The following is an 18,252-nucleotide window of genomic DNA, read 5'->3' as shown; positions in this document are numbered from 1 at the left end:
CACATCACATCACCAGACCACCAGATCACACCACATCACCAGACCACACCACATCACCAGACCACCAGACCTCACCACATCACCAGACCACCAGATCACCAGACCACACCACATCACCAGACCACACCACATCACCAGATCACCAGACCACACCACATCACCAGACCACACCACATCACCAGACCACCAGACCTCACCACATCACCAGACCACACCACATCACCAGACCACATTATATCATCAGACTACCAGACCACACCACATCACATCACCAGACCACCAGATCACACCACATCACCAGACCACACCACATCACCAGACCACACCACATCACCAGACCACCAGACCACACCACATCACCAGACCACCAGACCTCACCACATCACCAGACCACACCACATCACCAGACCACATTATATCACCAGACTACCAGACCACACCACACCACATCACCAGACCTCACCACATCACCAGACCACACCACATCACCAGACCACCAGACCTCACCACATCACCAGACCACACCACATCACCAGACCACCAGACCTCACCACATCACCAGACCACACCACATCACCAGACTACCAGACCACACCAGATCACCAGACCACACCACATCACGAGACCACCAGACCTCACCACATCACCAGACCACCAGACCACACCACATCACCAGACCACCACTATACCATCACTATCACGTCACAACCATCAACTATCAACACCAACAATCACTACCATCAAGTACTACCATTAACCACTATTGCCACCAACATCACTGCCACAAACCACAGCTATCATTCGCATCAACAACCATTACCACCAACCACATCAACATCAATTACCACTACCATCAAACATAACCACCATTACCACCAACTATAACTACCACTACCTCTAATCACAACTATCAACCACAAATGACACTAACCACAACCACCAACAACAATCATTACAACCACTACCACTAACCACAATCATTGACCACAAATGACACCAACCACTTCCTTCAACCACCAGTTCCACCAACCATCACAGTCATCAACCACCAATTATCAAACACAATAACCATCAACCACCAGTATGGTCAACCTCCATAACCGTCAACCACCACTATGGTCAACCTCCATAACTATCAACCATCACTACCACCATCCATCACTATCAGCAACCAAAACCATCAACCACCACAACCATCAACCACCACAACCATCATCCACCACAGCCATCATCCACCACAGCCATCAACCACCACAGCCTTCAACTACCACATCCATCAACTACCATTACTATTTACCAGCACTTTTAGCAACCACTATAATCATTAACCACCACAATCATCAACCACCATAATCATTAACCACCACAATCATCAACCACCATAATCATTAACCACCACAATCATCAACCACTATAATCATTAAACACCACAATCATCAACCACTATAACCATCTACCACCACTACCACCAACCTAAACCATCTACTACCACCACCACCAACCATCACTACTATCAGCCCCGACTACCATATTCAACCACTTAAAATGAACCACCACTTCCATCATCAACTGCTTTCGTCAACCACCACTTCCGTCAACAACGACTTCCCTCAACCAACAATTCCATCAAGCTCCACTTCCATCAACCACCACAATCTTCAATCACAATAACCATCAACCCCCAATTATCATCAACCACTAGTACCACCAACCAGCAGATTTATCAACAACCTTCGTCCGTCACGACACCTTCCTCCACTACCACCAACACCTCCACTACCACCACCACAAACAGCACCTCCACTACCACTAACACCACCACCTCCACTACCATTACACTACTACCGCAATCAACTCCACTACCACCGCCTCCACTACCATTACACTACTACAGCAATCAACTCCACTACCACCACCTTCACTACCAGCACCACCAACAACAGCACCTCCACTGCCACCAGCACCTCCACTACCACCAGCACCTCCACTACCACCATCACCGCCTGCGCCTTCATTATTACCACCACCAGCACCTCCAGTACAATCACTAGCACCTTCACAACCACCACAAGCACCTTCTCGACCACCACAATCAGCACCTCCACTACCACAACCTGCACTTCCACAACCACCACCAGCACCTCCACTACCACCTCCACCAGCACTTCCACTACCACCAACAGCACCTCCACTACCACCACCAGCATCTTCAGAACCACTACCACCATCACCTCCACCTACAGCATCAACACACACTACCACACACCATTAACACACTTCACCACACCGCCACCACCACACCTTACCACACTAACACCACACACTACCTCTATCACAATACACCACACACTACCTCTATCACAATACACCACCACACAATACAACAATACTCCACCACCATTTCCACACGAAACCACCACCAACACACACTTCCACACTATACCACACACCACTATCACACTACTCCACACCACCACCACACACCACCACTACCACATTACACCACAATCACATAGGCAGCAGAAGCAAGGTAGAAAACGCAGGGCGAGAGGAGAAAACCAGTAAATCACAGCTCCTAACACAACATCCCCAGAGGTGAGGGGAGAACCCACAACCAGCAACCTAGTAACCCTAGAAGGGAGGGCAACTCCACCACCCTCCTCTGCATAGAAACCCCCCCAACCCCAAACCCTCCCTGCCCCCATTCAAATGCTCAGCCAAATCTCCCACCCCCAACACCCCATTCTGACCCTGCAACACCTACCCTCCTCCCACCATGTCCCCCTCCCCCTTTTCCTTCCTGTCCTCCCTCCACCTCCCCCTTCATCCCATACCCTCCCTGACCCACTTCACATGACCCCCCCCTCCACCCCTCACCCCAGTATCCTCTGAGACGCTGTTATCCACCTCACAAATCCTCACACCCATGGAACAGCTTCCCCATCAGCAGAACGCTCACCAAGGAGGCGATATCAGAAGAGACAGAAGAAAGTGAGCCTCAAGGCAATGTACACTAACATAGATGGAATTCAAATAAAGCAACTGAACTTGGAGAATGGGTACTTGAAGAGAACCCAGACGTAACAGCACTCACAGAAGCAAAGCTAACGAAAACCATAACAAATGCAGTGTTCCCACAGGACTACTGTGTTGTGAGGAAAGAGAGAGAAGGAAGAGGACGCGGTGGTGTAGCTTTGATGGTAAGAAAAGACTGGGGTTTGAAGAGATGGTTATGCAGGGCTGTGAAGGTTTCAGTGATTACAAAACAAGCACCATAGCAACTGTAGGACAAAAAAATTATATTCGTAGTCATATATAACCCACCACCAAATGACAGAAGACCCAGACAGGTACATGATAGAAACAACATGGCCACCATTAACATAAATAGAGAGAGCAGCTTCTGTCGCTAGCAGGAAAGGATCTGGACTACTTATCATGGGAGACTTGAACCATGATACATAGAACATAGATTGGGAGAACAGAGACCCACAAGGCGGACCAGATACATAGGGAGCTAAGCTGTTGGATGATGGCAACAAGAAGCTTTCTAAGCCATCACATGAAGGGACCAATAAGAATGCGAGGGGAAGATGAACCAGTCATGCTTGATCTAATATTTTCCCTTAATGAGTGAGATATAAGGAAAGTTAGGTTGGAAGCACCCTTGAGAATGAGTGATCACTGAGTATTGATCTTTGAGTACCTGGTAGAGCTAGGATTTATCTCTCCCCGAAAAGAACTAGGAAACAAAAGGCTGGCATACCGAAAGGGAAATTATGAGGAGATGAGACGTTTCCTAAGGAATATACCATGGGACACAGACCTCAGAGCTATGTCTGTACAAGACATGATGGACTATGTCACCCAAAAGTTTCAGGAGGCAGTAAACAGGTTCATCCGGGCCCAAAAAGAAAAATACGAGAAGCAAAAGAAGAATCCATGGTTTAACAGGGCATGTATGGAAGCAAGCAAATAACTGAACAAAAGGGCGTGGAGGAACTTCCGAAATAACAGAACACCAAAAAGCAGAGAGAGATACCAGAGAACCAGGTATGAGTATGTTAGTGTGAGAAGAGAAGCATAGAAAAATTACGAAAATGATATAGCAAGCAAAGCCAAGACCGAACCATAGCTACTCCATAGTCACATCAGGAGGAAAACAACAGTGAAAGAACAGATAATGAAACTTAGAACAGGCGATGACAGGTATACAGATAATGACAAAGAGGTGTGTGAAGAACTCAACAAGAGGTTCCAGGAGGTCTTCACAATAGAACAAGGTGAGGTCACTGTGCTAGAAGAGGTGGCAGTAAACCAGGTGGCCTTGGAAGGGTTCGAAATTTTGAGAGATGAGGTCAAGAGACACCTGTTGGATCTGGATGTGAGAAACGCCGTTGGTCCCAACGGTATTTCACCATGGGTATTGAAAGAGTGTGCAGACGCACTCTGCTTGCCACTCTTCATAGTGTATAGTAAGTCACGGGAGACCTATCAGAAATATGGAAGATGGCTAATGTGATCCCAATATACAAAAAGGGTGACAGACAAGAGGCACTGAACTACAGGCCAGTGTCCTTGACTTCTATACCATGCAAGGTGATGGAGAAGATCGCGGGAAAAAACCTAGTAAAACATCTGGAGAGAAGGGACTTCGTGACAAATTGCCCACATGAGTTCAAGGAGGGTAAATCTTGCCTTACAGGCTTAATAGAGTTCTACAACCAGGTGACAAAGATTAAGCAAGAAAGAGAAGGTTGGGTGGACTATATTTTCTTGGACTATCGGAAAGCCTTAGACAGTACCCCATAAGAGGCTGGTGTATAAGCTGGAGATAAAGGTAGGATGACTGGTAAGGTGATTCAGTGCATAAGGGAGTACCTAAGCAATAGGAAGCAGAAAGTTACAGTGAGGGGTGAGACCTCAGATTGGCGTGAATTCACCAGTGGAGTCCCACAGGGCTCTGTACTCAGTCCTTTCCTATTTCTGATATACGTAAATGATCTCCCAGAGGGTATAGACTTATTCCTCTGAATATTTGCTGACGATATTAAAATTATGAGAAGGATTAAGTCAGAGGAGGACTGCTTGAGGCTTCAAGAAGACCTAGACAAACTGAAGGCATGGGTGAACAAGTGGTTGTTAGAGTTTAACCCAACTAAATGTAATGTAATGAAGATAGGTGTAGGGAGCAGGAGACCAGTTACAAGGTCTCACTTGGGAGATGAAATTCTTCAAGAGTCAGAGAGAGAGAAAGACTTGGGGATTGATAACACACCAGACCTGTCCCCTGAAGCCCATATCAAGAGTATAACATCAGCGGCACATGCCAGGTTGGCCAACATAAGAACGGCATTTAGAAACTTGTGTAAGGAATCAGTCAGAACTTTGTATTCCACATATGTCAGACCAATTCTAGAGTATGCAGGTCCAGCATGGAGTCCATATCTAGTCAAGCATAAGACTAAACTGGAAAAGGTTCAAAGATTTGCAACCAGACTAGTACCCGAGCTGAGAGGTATGAGCTACGAGGAGAGACTATGGTAGTTAAACCTCTTGTCGATGGAAAACACAAATGTTAGGGGGGGACATGATCACCACATACAATATTCTCAAAGGAATTGATAGGGTAGATAAGGACATGCTATTTAACACAAGGGGCACACACACTAGGGGACACAGGTGGAAATTCAGTGCCCAAGTGAACCACAGAGATATTTGAAAGAACTTTTTTAGTGTCAGAGTGGTTGACAAATGGAATGCAATAGGAAGTGATGTGGTGGAGGCAGACTCCATACACAGTTTCAAGTGTAGGTATGATAGAGCCCAGTAAGCTCAGGACCCTGTACACCAGTTGATTGACAGTTGAGAGGCGGGACCAAAGAGCAAGAGCTCAATCCCGGAAGCACAAATAGGTGAGTACACACTACCATTACCATACTACACCGCACCACCACCACCCACACTGGCAGCTGGTGGCTGAGTGGACAGCACTCTAGACTCGTGGACCAGGGACCAGGGTTCGATCACCGGCGCCGGCTGAAAAAACAAATGGGCAGAGCTTCCTTCAGTCTGATGCCACTGTTAAATAGCAGTAAATAGGTACCTGGGAGTTAGACAGCTGCTATGGGCTGCTTCCTGGTGTGTGTGTGTGTGTGTGTGTGTAGTCACCTAGTTCACCTAGTTACTCACCTAGTTGTGTTTGCGGGGGTTGAGCTCTGGCTCTTTGGTCCCGCCTCTCAACCGTCAATCAACAGGTGTACAGATTCCTGAGCCTATTGGGCTCTATCATATCTACACTTGAAACTGTGTATGGAGTCAGCCTCCACCACATCTCTTCCTAATGCATTCCATTTGTCCACCACTCTGACACTAAAAAAGTTCTTTTTAATATCTCTGTGGCTCATTTGGGCACTCAGTTTCCACCTGTGTCCCCTTGTACGTGTTCCCCTTGTGTTAAATAGACTGTCTTTATCTACCCTATCAATTCCCTTCTGAATCTTGAATGTGGTGATCATGTCCCCCCTAACTCTTCTGTCTTCCAGCGAAGTGAAGTTTAATTCCCGTAGTCTCTCCTCGTAGCTCACACCTCTCAGCTCGGGTACTAGTCTGGTGGCAAACCTTTGAACCTTTTCCAGTTTAGTCTTATCCTTGACTAGATATGGACTCCATGCTGGGGCTGCATACTCCAGGATTGGCCTGACATATGTGGTATACAAAGTTCTGAATGATTCTTTACACAAGTTTCAGAATGCTGTTCGTATGTTGGCCAGCCTGGCATATGCCGCTGATGTTATCCGCTTGATATGTGCTGCAGGAGACAGGTCTGGCGTGATATCAACCCCCAAGTCTTTTTCCTTCTCTGACTCCTGAAGAATTTCCTCTCCCAGATGATACCTTGTATCTGGCCTCCTGCTCCCTACACCTATCTTCATTACATTACATTTGGTTGGGTTAAACTCTAACAACCATTTGTTCGACCATTCCTTCAGTCTGTCTAGGTCTTCTTGAAGCCTCAAACAGTCCTCTTCTGTTTTAATCCTTCTCATAATTTTAGCATCGTCTGCAAACATTGAGAGAAATGAATCGATACCCTCTGGGAGATCATTTACATATATCAGAAACAAGATAGGATGTGTGTGTGTGTGTGTGTGTCAGTGTGTGTGTGTGTTTGTGTGTGTGTGTGTGTGTGTGTGTGTGTGTGTGTGTGTGTGTGTGTGTGTGTGTGTGTGTGTGTGTGTGTGTGTGTGTGTGTGTGTGTGTGTGTGTGTTTGCGTTTGCGTGAAAAAATAGTAGTTAGTAAAAATTTATTGATTGACAGTTGAGAGGCGGGCCGAAAGAGAACTCAACCCCCGCAAGCACAATTAGGTGAATACAACTAGATGAGTATACACCACCACTACCACATTACACCAACACCACACACTCCACACTACACCACACCACACGATTACCACACCACCCCACCACACTACTCCATAACACCATATTATCACACAAACACACAACCACACCACACTACCTCACAACACTACCTCACTACACTACTACACCCCACTACCGCACCATATTACCACACTACCACAGCACATTACTACACGACACTAACACACCACACTACCACACCATGCCACCACACCACAACACCACACTACCCCACCTCACTACCTCACTACACCACCACACCATATTACCACACTACCACTACCATACCATCATTACCATGCCACACCACCACACCACAATTACCACACCACCCCACCACACTTCCACCACCATTACCACATCGCCACACAATACTACCTTAACACAGTTCCATCACCGCCTCAACTTGTACCCCACCACATCTACCTCCGTGAAATTACTGCACAATGCCATCATACTACCACCACCACACCACCAGTATACCATAACAACTGCATCACACTACCATGCACAACACAACCACAAACACCATCAATCACTACCACCAACTACGACCATCACCACCAACCACAGCAACCAACCACCACTGCCTTCAACCACAACCCACCAAGAACAACCATCAACACCACAATGGATTCTCCATTAGTTAAAAATAATGAATACAAATTGTTGAAACCACCTTTATTATGCTCCTGTTTTTTTTACTGAATGTAGAATATATATTTTTGTTATTTCTTTATTTTTATATATAACATCAGTCAAGAAAACTACTTTTTTCAATACTATCTGTACCCCGCCACGCGTTGCTGTGGCTCAGCAACGCATGTGCGTTACTGAGCCACAGCAACCTTCTCCTGTCTCCCAGTCCACCCCACCATTCCCCCCCTCCACCGTCCCATCGTCCTTTTAACCATTTCCCACTCTTCAGAGGCCCTCGTCCTCCCTATCATTCCCCCCTCCCTGTCCCCTCGACCTCCCCACTATCCCCCACTTCCCTGTCCCCTTGTCCTACACACCATTCTCCATTCCCTTGTCCCAAATATCCCCAACTTCCCCCGACCCCTTGTCCTCCCCACCATTATTCCCTCCCCCGCCCCCTCGTCCTCCTCACCATCCCCCACTCCCGTCCCCTCATCCTCCCCACCATTCCCCACTTCCTCGTCCGGTGCATTCCCATATGATCTGATGTTCCTATCAGAAAATTGAGAACATCAAATGATCTGATGTTCCTATCACTGAAATGTAAGAAAAACAGTTAAAAAACGAAATGAAAATTTTAAAAAATAACAAAATAAACTATACTCACCAAATGAACAGGATGGCTCAATTACAATGCAATGTCACCCAAAATAATTAAATCAAAATGACAATAAATCGAAATCTATGAAAATTAAATTAATCAGTGTTATCTGAAACATTGAAATGGAATCACAATATATTTAGTATAGCATGTGTTGCTCTTACGTGCAACAGATGGCACTGTTTTTCAAAAAAGCATGTTTTTACCTGTCACAGGTGTGGCATCTATACTTATATTCATGAAATGAACGGTATGGTAAACAACACAGCTCAATTCCAACGCAATGTCACTCAAAATGAAAATAAATCGAAATCTATGAAAATAAATTCATCAATGCAATCGAAAACATTAAAATGGAATCGTAACATATATAGTATAGCGTGTGTTGCTATTATGTGCAACACATGGCACTGTTTAAAAAAAACGTTTTTACCTGTCACAGGTGTGGCATCTATATTGTAGATGTATAAAAAACACGCGCATATTCGAATGGAACAATGTGTCAAAATTTCAAAGCAATTGGTAAAGAGGTTTCAAAGATTTCCCTTACATGAAAAAACACAGTTTTTCAAATAAATCATGTTTTTTTCCCGTAACAGACGTTACATGTATACAGTATGTATATAAAAACCCGCTTGGAGGCGAATGGAACATTGTGTCAAAATATCAAAGCAATCGGCGGAGAACTTTCGGAGATTAGCGATTTGGAACAATCGAACATTTCCATTTTTATTTAAATTGATCTAAGGTTGCAACAAGGTCTCAAATTTTGTTTAACGAACGTTGTGCAGTAAGTTGTGGAAACCTATTTAAGATTCTACACAATAACATATCTAAAATGTGAAAACAAATGTTGCTGCTGCTTTCAAACACTTTCCTGGAACGTTGTGGCAACCTAAAATTGTTTCCTGGAATCTTCCAATACTGCCACCAACCACCACCATCTACCAACACTGCCACCAACCACAACCATCTACCAACACTGCAACCATACACTACCATCTACCAACACTGCCTCGACCACAACCGTCTACCAACACAACCACTAACCACAACCATCTACCAACACTGCCACCAACCACAACCATCTACCAACACTACCACCAACCACAACCATCTACCAACACTGCCACCAAACACTACCATCTACCAACACTGCCACCAACCACAACCATCTACCAACACTGCCTCAACCACAACCATCTTTCACACTTTCACGTCTTTCACACTTTCACGTGAAAGGCACGGAACGCTACATAAAGAGTGGCAAGCAGAGTAATGAATTTGGAGGAAACTCTATGAATTTTTTATACCAGACCGAAAGAGAATTCAAAAGGAGGAGCATGGAGAGTGTATGGAACTGGATGCCAGATCCACTTGCATTCCAGAATTACAGATATAATTACACACCGAAAGGGAACTACAACTACGACAGGCAACTGCCCTACAACAATCAGTACTGGTCAGAACAAACTCATTATGTCCACGCATAATGGGCTTGCCGAGAAAGTCTCCCATTCAAACTATCACAAATAGAGTAACTTCATTCATCTTTTCCAACATACAAGGACTGAAAACAAGAACAAACAACAAAGTACAGTTTATAAATGGCCTCCTCACGGAGTCAAATGCATTATTTGGAGCTTTCACAGAAACCCATGCAGGGGAATTGTTGGACAGTGAGATCTAGATTCCAGGATATAACCTATACAGGTGTGATAGGAAAATTAGGTCACATGGAGGAGTGGGTCTGTATATTAGGGAAGACCTTGTATGCTCGGAGCTCCTAAACGTTACAAATGAGGTGGTAGAGGTACTGGGATTAAAAATAGAGAAAATAAATTTAGTGATTATTCTAATATACAAACCGCCAGATGCAACGGCTGAGGAATTCACAGAACAGATAAACAAAATAGAGAATAGCCTTGATAATTTGGAGAACCCGATACCTGATATTATTTTCCTAGGTGACTTCAACTTGCCTAGTCTCAGGTGGAAAATAGCAAACAATAATATTATACCAGGAAATCTATCAGGACCTAACCAACCACAGATTAGAGAACTACTTAGATTCTGTGACAAAATTTCACTCAATCAGCAGATATCGGAGCCAACGAGAAATGAAAATATTCTAGATCTGGTCTTTACGAACAATGAAGACATTATCAGAGACATTACGGTATCAGATACCACATACTCAGATCACAAGCTCATTGAAGTGCAAACGACCATCAATAATCAGAATAGACCTAAAACGTTGATAAAGCGAGAGGGGCTATTCAGTAAATTCAATTTTAATAGTAAAAGGATAGACTGGGAGATAATAAACAGGGAACTTGCAAACATTCCATGGGAAACTGTTCTAAGTAATATAATTTCTACAGAAGGAATAGAAAAACTGACTTCGGAAGCGTATCAAGTCTGTCTGAAACATGTTCCTTTGAGGAAAGCGAGAAAGAGATCCATCGTAGAAAGAGAACGCAGACGACACTATAAACGCAGGAAAAAATAACGGAACTGCTTATGCAGACACGAATTTCCCGTCAAAGAAGGAATAATTTAAATAGGGAGATTGAAGAAATCGAGCGGAAATTGAAACACTCATATGAAACTGAAGAAAGGCAGTTAGAACAGAAAGCAATTCAGGAAATAATAAAAAATCAAAAAAATTTCTTCACATATGCAAAAGCAAAAACCACTGCCAGTATTGGACCTATTCGTTCAAGTGAAGGTTCATACACGGAAGATGACAAAGAAATTAGTGAAATCCTAAAAAAGCAGTATGAGGACACGTTTAGCACTCCAATAAACAACATGAAAGTGGAAGATCCAGACAATTTCTTTATGCGGGATATTCAAACCCCTGTAAATATAACTGATATCAACACGAGCGCACTAAATTTTGAAAGAGAAATGGAAAACATGCCCATGCACACGGCCCCAGGTCCAGACTCATGGAATTCAATATTTATAAAGAAATGCAAAGTGCCGGTAGCACAGGCACTCAGTATAGTGTGGAGGAAGAGCTTCGACACGGGGGAGATACCAGATGCATTTAAAGTATCAGACATAGCCCCTCTACACAAGGGAAGGAGCAAAGCATTGGCAAAGAATTATAGACCAGTTGCACTAACATCGCACATCATAAAAGTATTTGAGAGAGTGATTAGGAGTCAGGTCACCAATTTCATGGAGACCAATGACCTTCACAACCCAGGCCAACATGGATTTTGAGCGGGAAGATCGTGCCTCTCACAGCTACTTGAGCACTACGACAAAGTCACTGAGGCATTAGAAGAAAAACAAAATGCTGATGTGATATACACGGACTTCGCAAAGGCTTTCGATAAATCTGACCATGGCGTGATAGGACACAAAATGAAGTCAATAGGAATAAGCGGTAAAGTTGGACGCTGGATACTGAGTTTTCTGTCAAACAGGACTCAGCGAGTATCGGTCAACCATATAAAATCTAGTCCAAGTGCAGTTAAAAGCTCTGTACCTCAGGGTACAGTCCTTGCACCGCTGCTTTTCCTTATTCTCATATCAGATATAGACAAAAATACAAGTCACAGCTTCGTATCATCCTTTGCAGATGACACAAAAATCAGTATGAAAATTATCTCGGCTGAAGACATTGAAAAACTTCAAGCTGATATTAATAAAGTTTTCAACTGGGCATCAGAAAATAACATGATGTTTAACAGTGATAAATTCCAAGTACTCAGGTACGGTAAATATGAGGACCTTAAACATAATACAGAGTACAAAACACAATCAAATGTACCCATAGTAGGAAAACAGCATGTAAAGGATTTGGGAATAATAATGTCTGACGACCTAACGTTTAAGGAGCATAACCAAGCAAATATTGCGACAGCCAGAAAAATGAAAGGATGGATTACGAGAACTTTCAAATCCAGGGATCCAATCACAATGGTTGTACTCCTCAAATCACTTGTGTTGTCCAGTCATGAGTACTGCTCAGTACTCACTTCCCCCTTCAGAGCAGGAGAGATTGCTGAAATAGAGGGAATACAGAGAACATATACGACACGCATAGACGCAATAAAGCACCTAAATTATTGGGATCGTCTCAAAGCCCTCCAATTGTACTCACTAGAAAGAAGACGAGAGAGATATCAAATAATAGATACCTGGAAGATACTGGAGGGCCAAGTACCAAATCTACACAGTAAAATAACCACGTACTGGAGTGAACGATATGGAATAAAAAGCAGAATAGAACCAGTGAAGAGCAGAGGTGCTATAGGCACAATCAGAGAACACTGTATAAACATCAGAGGTCCGCGGTTGTTCAACGTCCTTCCAGCAAGCATAAGAAATATTGCCGGAACAACCGTGGACATCTTCAAGAGGAAACTAGATTTATTCCTCCAAGGAGTGCCGGACCAACCGGGCTGTGGTGGGTATGTGGGCCTGCGGGCCGCTCCAAGCAACAGCCTAGTGGATCAAACTCTCACAAGTCAAGCCTGGCCATGGGCCGGGCTTGGGGAGTAGAAGAACTCCCAGAACCCCATCAACCAGGTATCATCTACCATCACTACCGCCAACCACAACCATCTACCAACACTGCCACCAAACACTACCATCTACCAACACTGCCACCAAACACTACCATCTACCAACACTGCCACCAACCACAACCATCTACCAACACTGCCATCTAAGAAATAAATACAAAGGTGAACTCGCCTTTATTATGCTCCTGTTTTATTTCAACTAATATTTTGAATATTTATAGTTCCAATATTTATATATCATAAACAATAGAAACTACTTTTATGCAGTAATTAAGGTTGCCACGAGGCCTCAATTTTTTTTTGACCCAACGTTGTGTAGTAAATTATGACAAACAATTTATGACTGGACACAAAAATGTATTGATTACTTAAAAACTAACTTTGCCACAGCTCTCAAACAATTCCCAGGCACATTCTGGCAACATAAAGTATTTGCTGGGTAGTGTACCTCAGGATCTGGAGTGTATTGCAATGCCTGGAGTGTACATTTCGTCCTGGAGTATACTTCAGGGCTTGTCGTTTACTTTAGAGTCTTGAATATATATCAGGGCCTGATATGTACTTCAGGGTCTGAAGTGTACTTCTCATCATTATGTGTATTTCAGGGTCTGGAGTGTTTTTCAGGGTCTGGAAAGTACTTCATGGTCTGTAATGTCTTTTGGGATTGGGGTGTTCTGTAGGACCTGGACTGTGCTTCAGGGCCTGGAGTGTACTTCACTTTCTGGAGTGTACTTCACTTTCTGGATTGTACTTCAGTGCCTATAGTCTTCTTCATGGCCTATAGTTTACTTTATGTCCTATAGGGAGCCGGTCGGCCGATCGGACAGCACGCTGGACTTGTGATCCTGTGGTCCCGGGTTCGATCCCGGGCGCCGGCGAGAAACAATGGACAGAGTTTCTTTCACCCTATGCCCCTGTTACCTAGCAGTAAAATAGGTACCTGGGTATTAGTCAGCTGTCACGGGCTGCGTCCTGGGGGTGGAGGCCTGGTCGAGGACCGGGCCGCGGGGACACTAAAAGCCCCGAAATCATCTCAAGATAACCTCAAGATAGTGTACTTCAGGGCATGAAGTGTGCTTCAAGTCCTGATTAGTACTTCAAGGTCTAAAGTATACCTCAGGCCCTGCAGTGTGTATAAGAGTCAGAAGTGCACCTCAGGTTCTTCATACATCAGGGTCTGAAGTGTATTTTTCATTCTTGAATGTACTTCAAGGTCTGGAGTGTACTTTAGGGTCTGATGTGGTCATGGTACACTTCACGTCTTTGAGTGTACTTCAGTGTCTGGAGTGTTCTTCGTGGTCATGAGTGCAATTCATGTCTTGGAGAGTATTTCAATGTCTAGAGTGGACCTCAGGTCCTTGAGTTAACTTCAGGGTCTGTAGTGAACTTTAGGGTCTGGAGGGTTTTTTCAGGATCATGAGTGTTCTTCAAGATCTGGAGTGGAATTCAGTTTTGGAGTGTACATCAAATCCTGAATTCAACTTCAGTGTTTGAAATGTGCTTCAGGGTCTGCAGTGTACTTCAGGGTCTAAAATGTAGTTGAAGGTCTGTAGTACACTTCAGATACTGGAGTGTCCTTCAGGGACTTTAATGTATTTCAGGGGTCTTGAGTGTAGTTTAAAGACAGGAGAGTACTTTTGGTCCTGGAGTGTATTTCAGAACCTGAAGTCTACTTCATGATCTGAAGTGTACTTCAGGGTATTGATTATACTTCTGGATCTTAAGTGTACGTCAGGGCCTGGCATGTACTTCTGCTCCTGGAGTGTACTTCAGGTCCTTGACTGTATTTCAGGGACTGGAGTGCATTTCAGGGTCAGCAGTATATATCTGATATATACTAGTAGTAGTAGTTGTGGGTGGTGGTAATATATATAGTAGTATATATTTAAAATTTGATGTGTTGGCAGGTGTGAAGGAGAGGGAGAACGCCACCCGCCGCCTCCTGGACACTCTGGACCAGCTTGAGTGTGTCAACAAGGCTCACCAAGCTGACAACCTCAAGCTGAAGGAGGAAAACATTCGCCTAAATACTGCGAATCATTTGCTCGAGGAGGACAACATGAAGACTAAGAACGAAGGGCAGCTTGCTCAGGAGGAGATTGTTATATTAAAGTCCCAGATCCGTCAAGTGGAGGAGGACTCGAGGCTGGTCAAGGAGGAGATCCGTAAAGTGGAGGAGGACTCGAGGCTGGTCAAGGAGGAGATCCGTAAAGTGTAGGAGGACTCGAGGCTGGTCAAGGAGGATAACATGAGGATTAAGAACGAAGTGCGCCTTGCTCAGGAAGAAAACATTCAATTAAAGTCCCAGATCCGTCAAGTGGAGGAGGACTCGAGGCTGGTCAAGCAGGAGATCCGACAAGTGGAGGAGGACTCGAGGCAGGTCAAGCAAGAGATCCGACAAGTGGAGGAGGACTCGAGGCTGGTCAAGTCGAGGAACCAACAGCTGGAGCTTGCGGAGACCCAAGCCCAGGAGAGGGTCAAGACGGCGTTGACGAGGATCGCTGAGCTAGAGCGAGAGACACAACAGCTGCAAGAGATGAATAATAACACAGCAAGAGAGAAAGGACTTGTTCAAGAGCAACTCTCACTCCTGGAAGAACAGGTCAGGGTCCTTCAAACAGCAAACGCTGCTCTAAATGAAGAAAAGGAAGAAACAATCAGGAAGACTAAAGAGGAGAAACGACTTGTTGAAGAGCAACTCTCCGTCAGTGAAGAAGAGGCCAGTAAGTTACGGGAAGGAAACACGGCTCTACAGAGTGATAAAGACAGACAGGCACAGCAACTCAGAAGTATTCAAGAGGAAAAGAATAAATTAACAGAAGAGAAACGCTTGATGGAAGAGGAACACGAGAAGTGCAAGAGGAATGTCAGTGAGCTGTACACAAGGTAAACAGTGCTACTTCACTTCTGACCTTCACTCTCCTTCCTGCTTATTTTGCCTTACTTCTGAGGGAGTAAGAGGGAGTGAGGTGTGTATGAATATGTGTGAATGTTTATGAATGTGTGAATGAATGTGTGTATGAATGTGTGTATGAAAAGCAGACCATGATAGACACACCGAATGATAAATGCAAAATGAGAAATTGATTGAGACAGAGACGTACAGAGACAAAGAGATGTACAGAGACAGAGAGATGTACAGAGACAGAGAGATGTACAGAGACAGAGAGATGTATCGAGGCAGAGAGATGTACAGAGACAGAGAGACGTACAGAGAGTGAGAGATGTACAGAGAACGAGAGACGTACAGAGACAGAGAGATGTACAGAGACAGAGAGACGTACAGAGACAGAGAGATGTACAGAGACAGAGAGACGTACAGAGACAGAGATGTACAGAGACAGAGAGACGTACAGAGACAGAGAGATGTACAGAGACAGAGAGATGTTCAGAGACAGAGAGACGTACAGAGACAGAGAGATGTACAGAGACAGAGAGACGTACAGAGACAGAGAGACGTACAGAGACATAGAGATGTACAGAGACACAGTGGAACGGGTCGAACAGGACTATGTTACCCTTGAAGGGGGTGGTTGGGGTCGGCCTCTTTGTTACCCTTCAACGGGGTGGTTGGGGTTGGCCCCTTTGTTACCCTTAAAGGGGGATACTTAGGGTCGGCCCCTATGCTACCCTTCAAGGGGGGTGGTTGGGGTCGGCCCCTATGCTACCCTTGAAGGGGGGAGGGGGTTGGTTGGTTGGAGTCGGCCCCTATGCTACCGTTTAAAGGGGGTGGATGGTGTCAGCCACTATATTACCGTTGAAGGGGGGTAGTTGGGGTCGGCCCCTATGCTACCGTTGAAGGGGGGGGGGAGTCAGCCACTATATTACCGTTGAAGGGGGGTTGTTTGGGGTCGGCCCCTATGCTACCCTTTAATGGGGATGGTTAGGGTCTCCCACTATGTTACCCTTGAAGGGGGGTGGGGGTTTGGGGTCAGCCACTATATTACCGTTGAAGGGGGGTTGTTTGGGGTCAGCCCCTATGCTACCCCTTAATGGGGATGGCTAGGGTCTCCCACTATGTTACCCTTGAAGGGGGTGGTTGGGGTCAGCCCCTATGTTACCCTTGAAAAGGGAGGTTAGGGTCAGCCACTATGTATTGTGTGTGTTGGTGGTGATGGGTACTGTGTGTAGCTGGTGATGGGTATGGTGTGTGTAGGTGGTGATGGGTACTGTGTGTAGCTGGTGATGGGTATGGTGTGTGTGGGTGGTGATGGGTACTGTGTGTAGCTGGTGATGGGTATGGTGTGTGTAGGTGGTGATAGGTATAGTGTGAAGATGCTTTCAATGACCGGAGGATATGATGGTGACCCGGGAGGCTGTGTGTAGGTGGTGATGAGTATGGTGTGTGTAGGTGGTGATGGGTATGGTGTGTGTAGGTTCTGATGGGTATGATGAGTGTGTGTAGGTGGTAATGGGTAACGTGTGTGTGTGTAGGTGATGATGGGTATGGTGTGTGTAGGTGGGGATGGGTATGGTGTGTGTAAGTGGTGATGAGTATGGTGTGTGTAGGTGGTGATGGGTATTATGTGTGTAGATGGTGATAGTATGGTGTGTGTAGGTGGTGATGGGTATTATGTGTGTATTTGGTGATCTGGTATGGTGTATGTATGTGATGATAGGTATGGTGTGTGTAAGTGGCGATTTGTATGGTGTGTGTAGACGGTGATGGGTAAAGTGTATGTAGGTGATGATGGGTATCGTGTGTGTAGGTGGTGATGGGTATCGTTTGTATAGGTGGTGATGAGTGTGGTGTGTGTAGGTGGTGATGAGCATGCTGTGTGTCGGTGGTGATGGGTATTGAGTGTGTGTAGGTAGTGATTGGTATGGTGAGTGAAGGAGGTGATGAGTATGGTGTGAAGATGCTTACTTTGATAGGAGGGAATGGGAGGGTATGGGGAGACTCGGGAGGGTGTATGTAGGTGGTGATGGGTATGGTGTGTGTAGGTGGTAATGGATATGATGTGAAGATTCATAAATTTACTG

General features: G+C 45.0%; 2 protein-coding genes across 2 annotated transcripts in view; one reads left to right on the top strand and one right to left on the bottom strand.

Annotated features, from left to right (window-relative positions):
- The window catches only part of LOC138351539 (putative golgin subfamily A member 6-like protein 3), a 107,240-nt gene that overhangs the window by 33,097 nt on the left and 55,891 nt on the right, over positions 1-18,252 (bottom strand). The window lies entirely within an intron of this gene.
- LOC138351538 (golgin subfamily A member 6-like protein 22) lies at positions 15,223-16,159 on the top strand. The gene has a single exon (XM_069303338.1). The coding sequence runs from the start codon at positions 15,518-15,520 to the stop codon at positions 16,157-16,159; it is 642 nt and encodes a 213-aa protein (XP_069159439.1). The 5' UTR covers positions 15,223-15,517.

This window comes from Procambarus clarkii, chromosome 50 (genome assembly GCF_040958095.1).
Source record: "Procambarus clarkii isolate CNS0578487 chromosome 50, FALCON_Pclarkii_2.0, whole genome shotgun sequence".
Lineage (NCBI taxonomy): Eukaryota > Metazoa > Arthropoda > Malacostraca > Decapoda > Cambaridae > Procambarus > Procambarus clarkii.
The sequence above is the reverse complement of the archived record's forward strand: the minus strand, read 5'-3'. Positions and strand labels throughout refer to the sequence as shown.

What these genes read in the sequence shown, in the direction of transcription:
- LOC138351538 (XM_069303338.1), top strand. Translation starts at nt 15,518, where the DNA reads ATGAGGATTAAGAACGAAGTGCGCCTTGCTCAGGAAGAAAACATTCAA.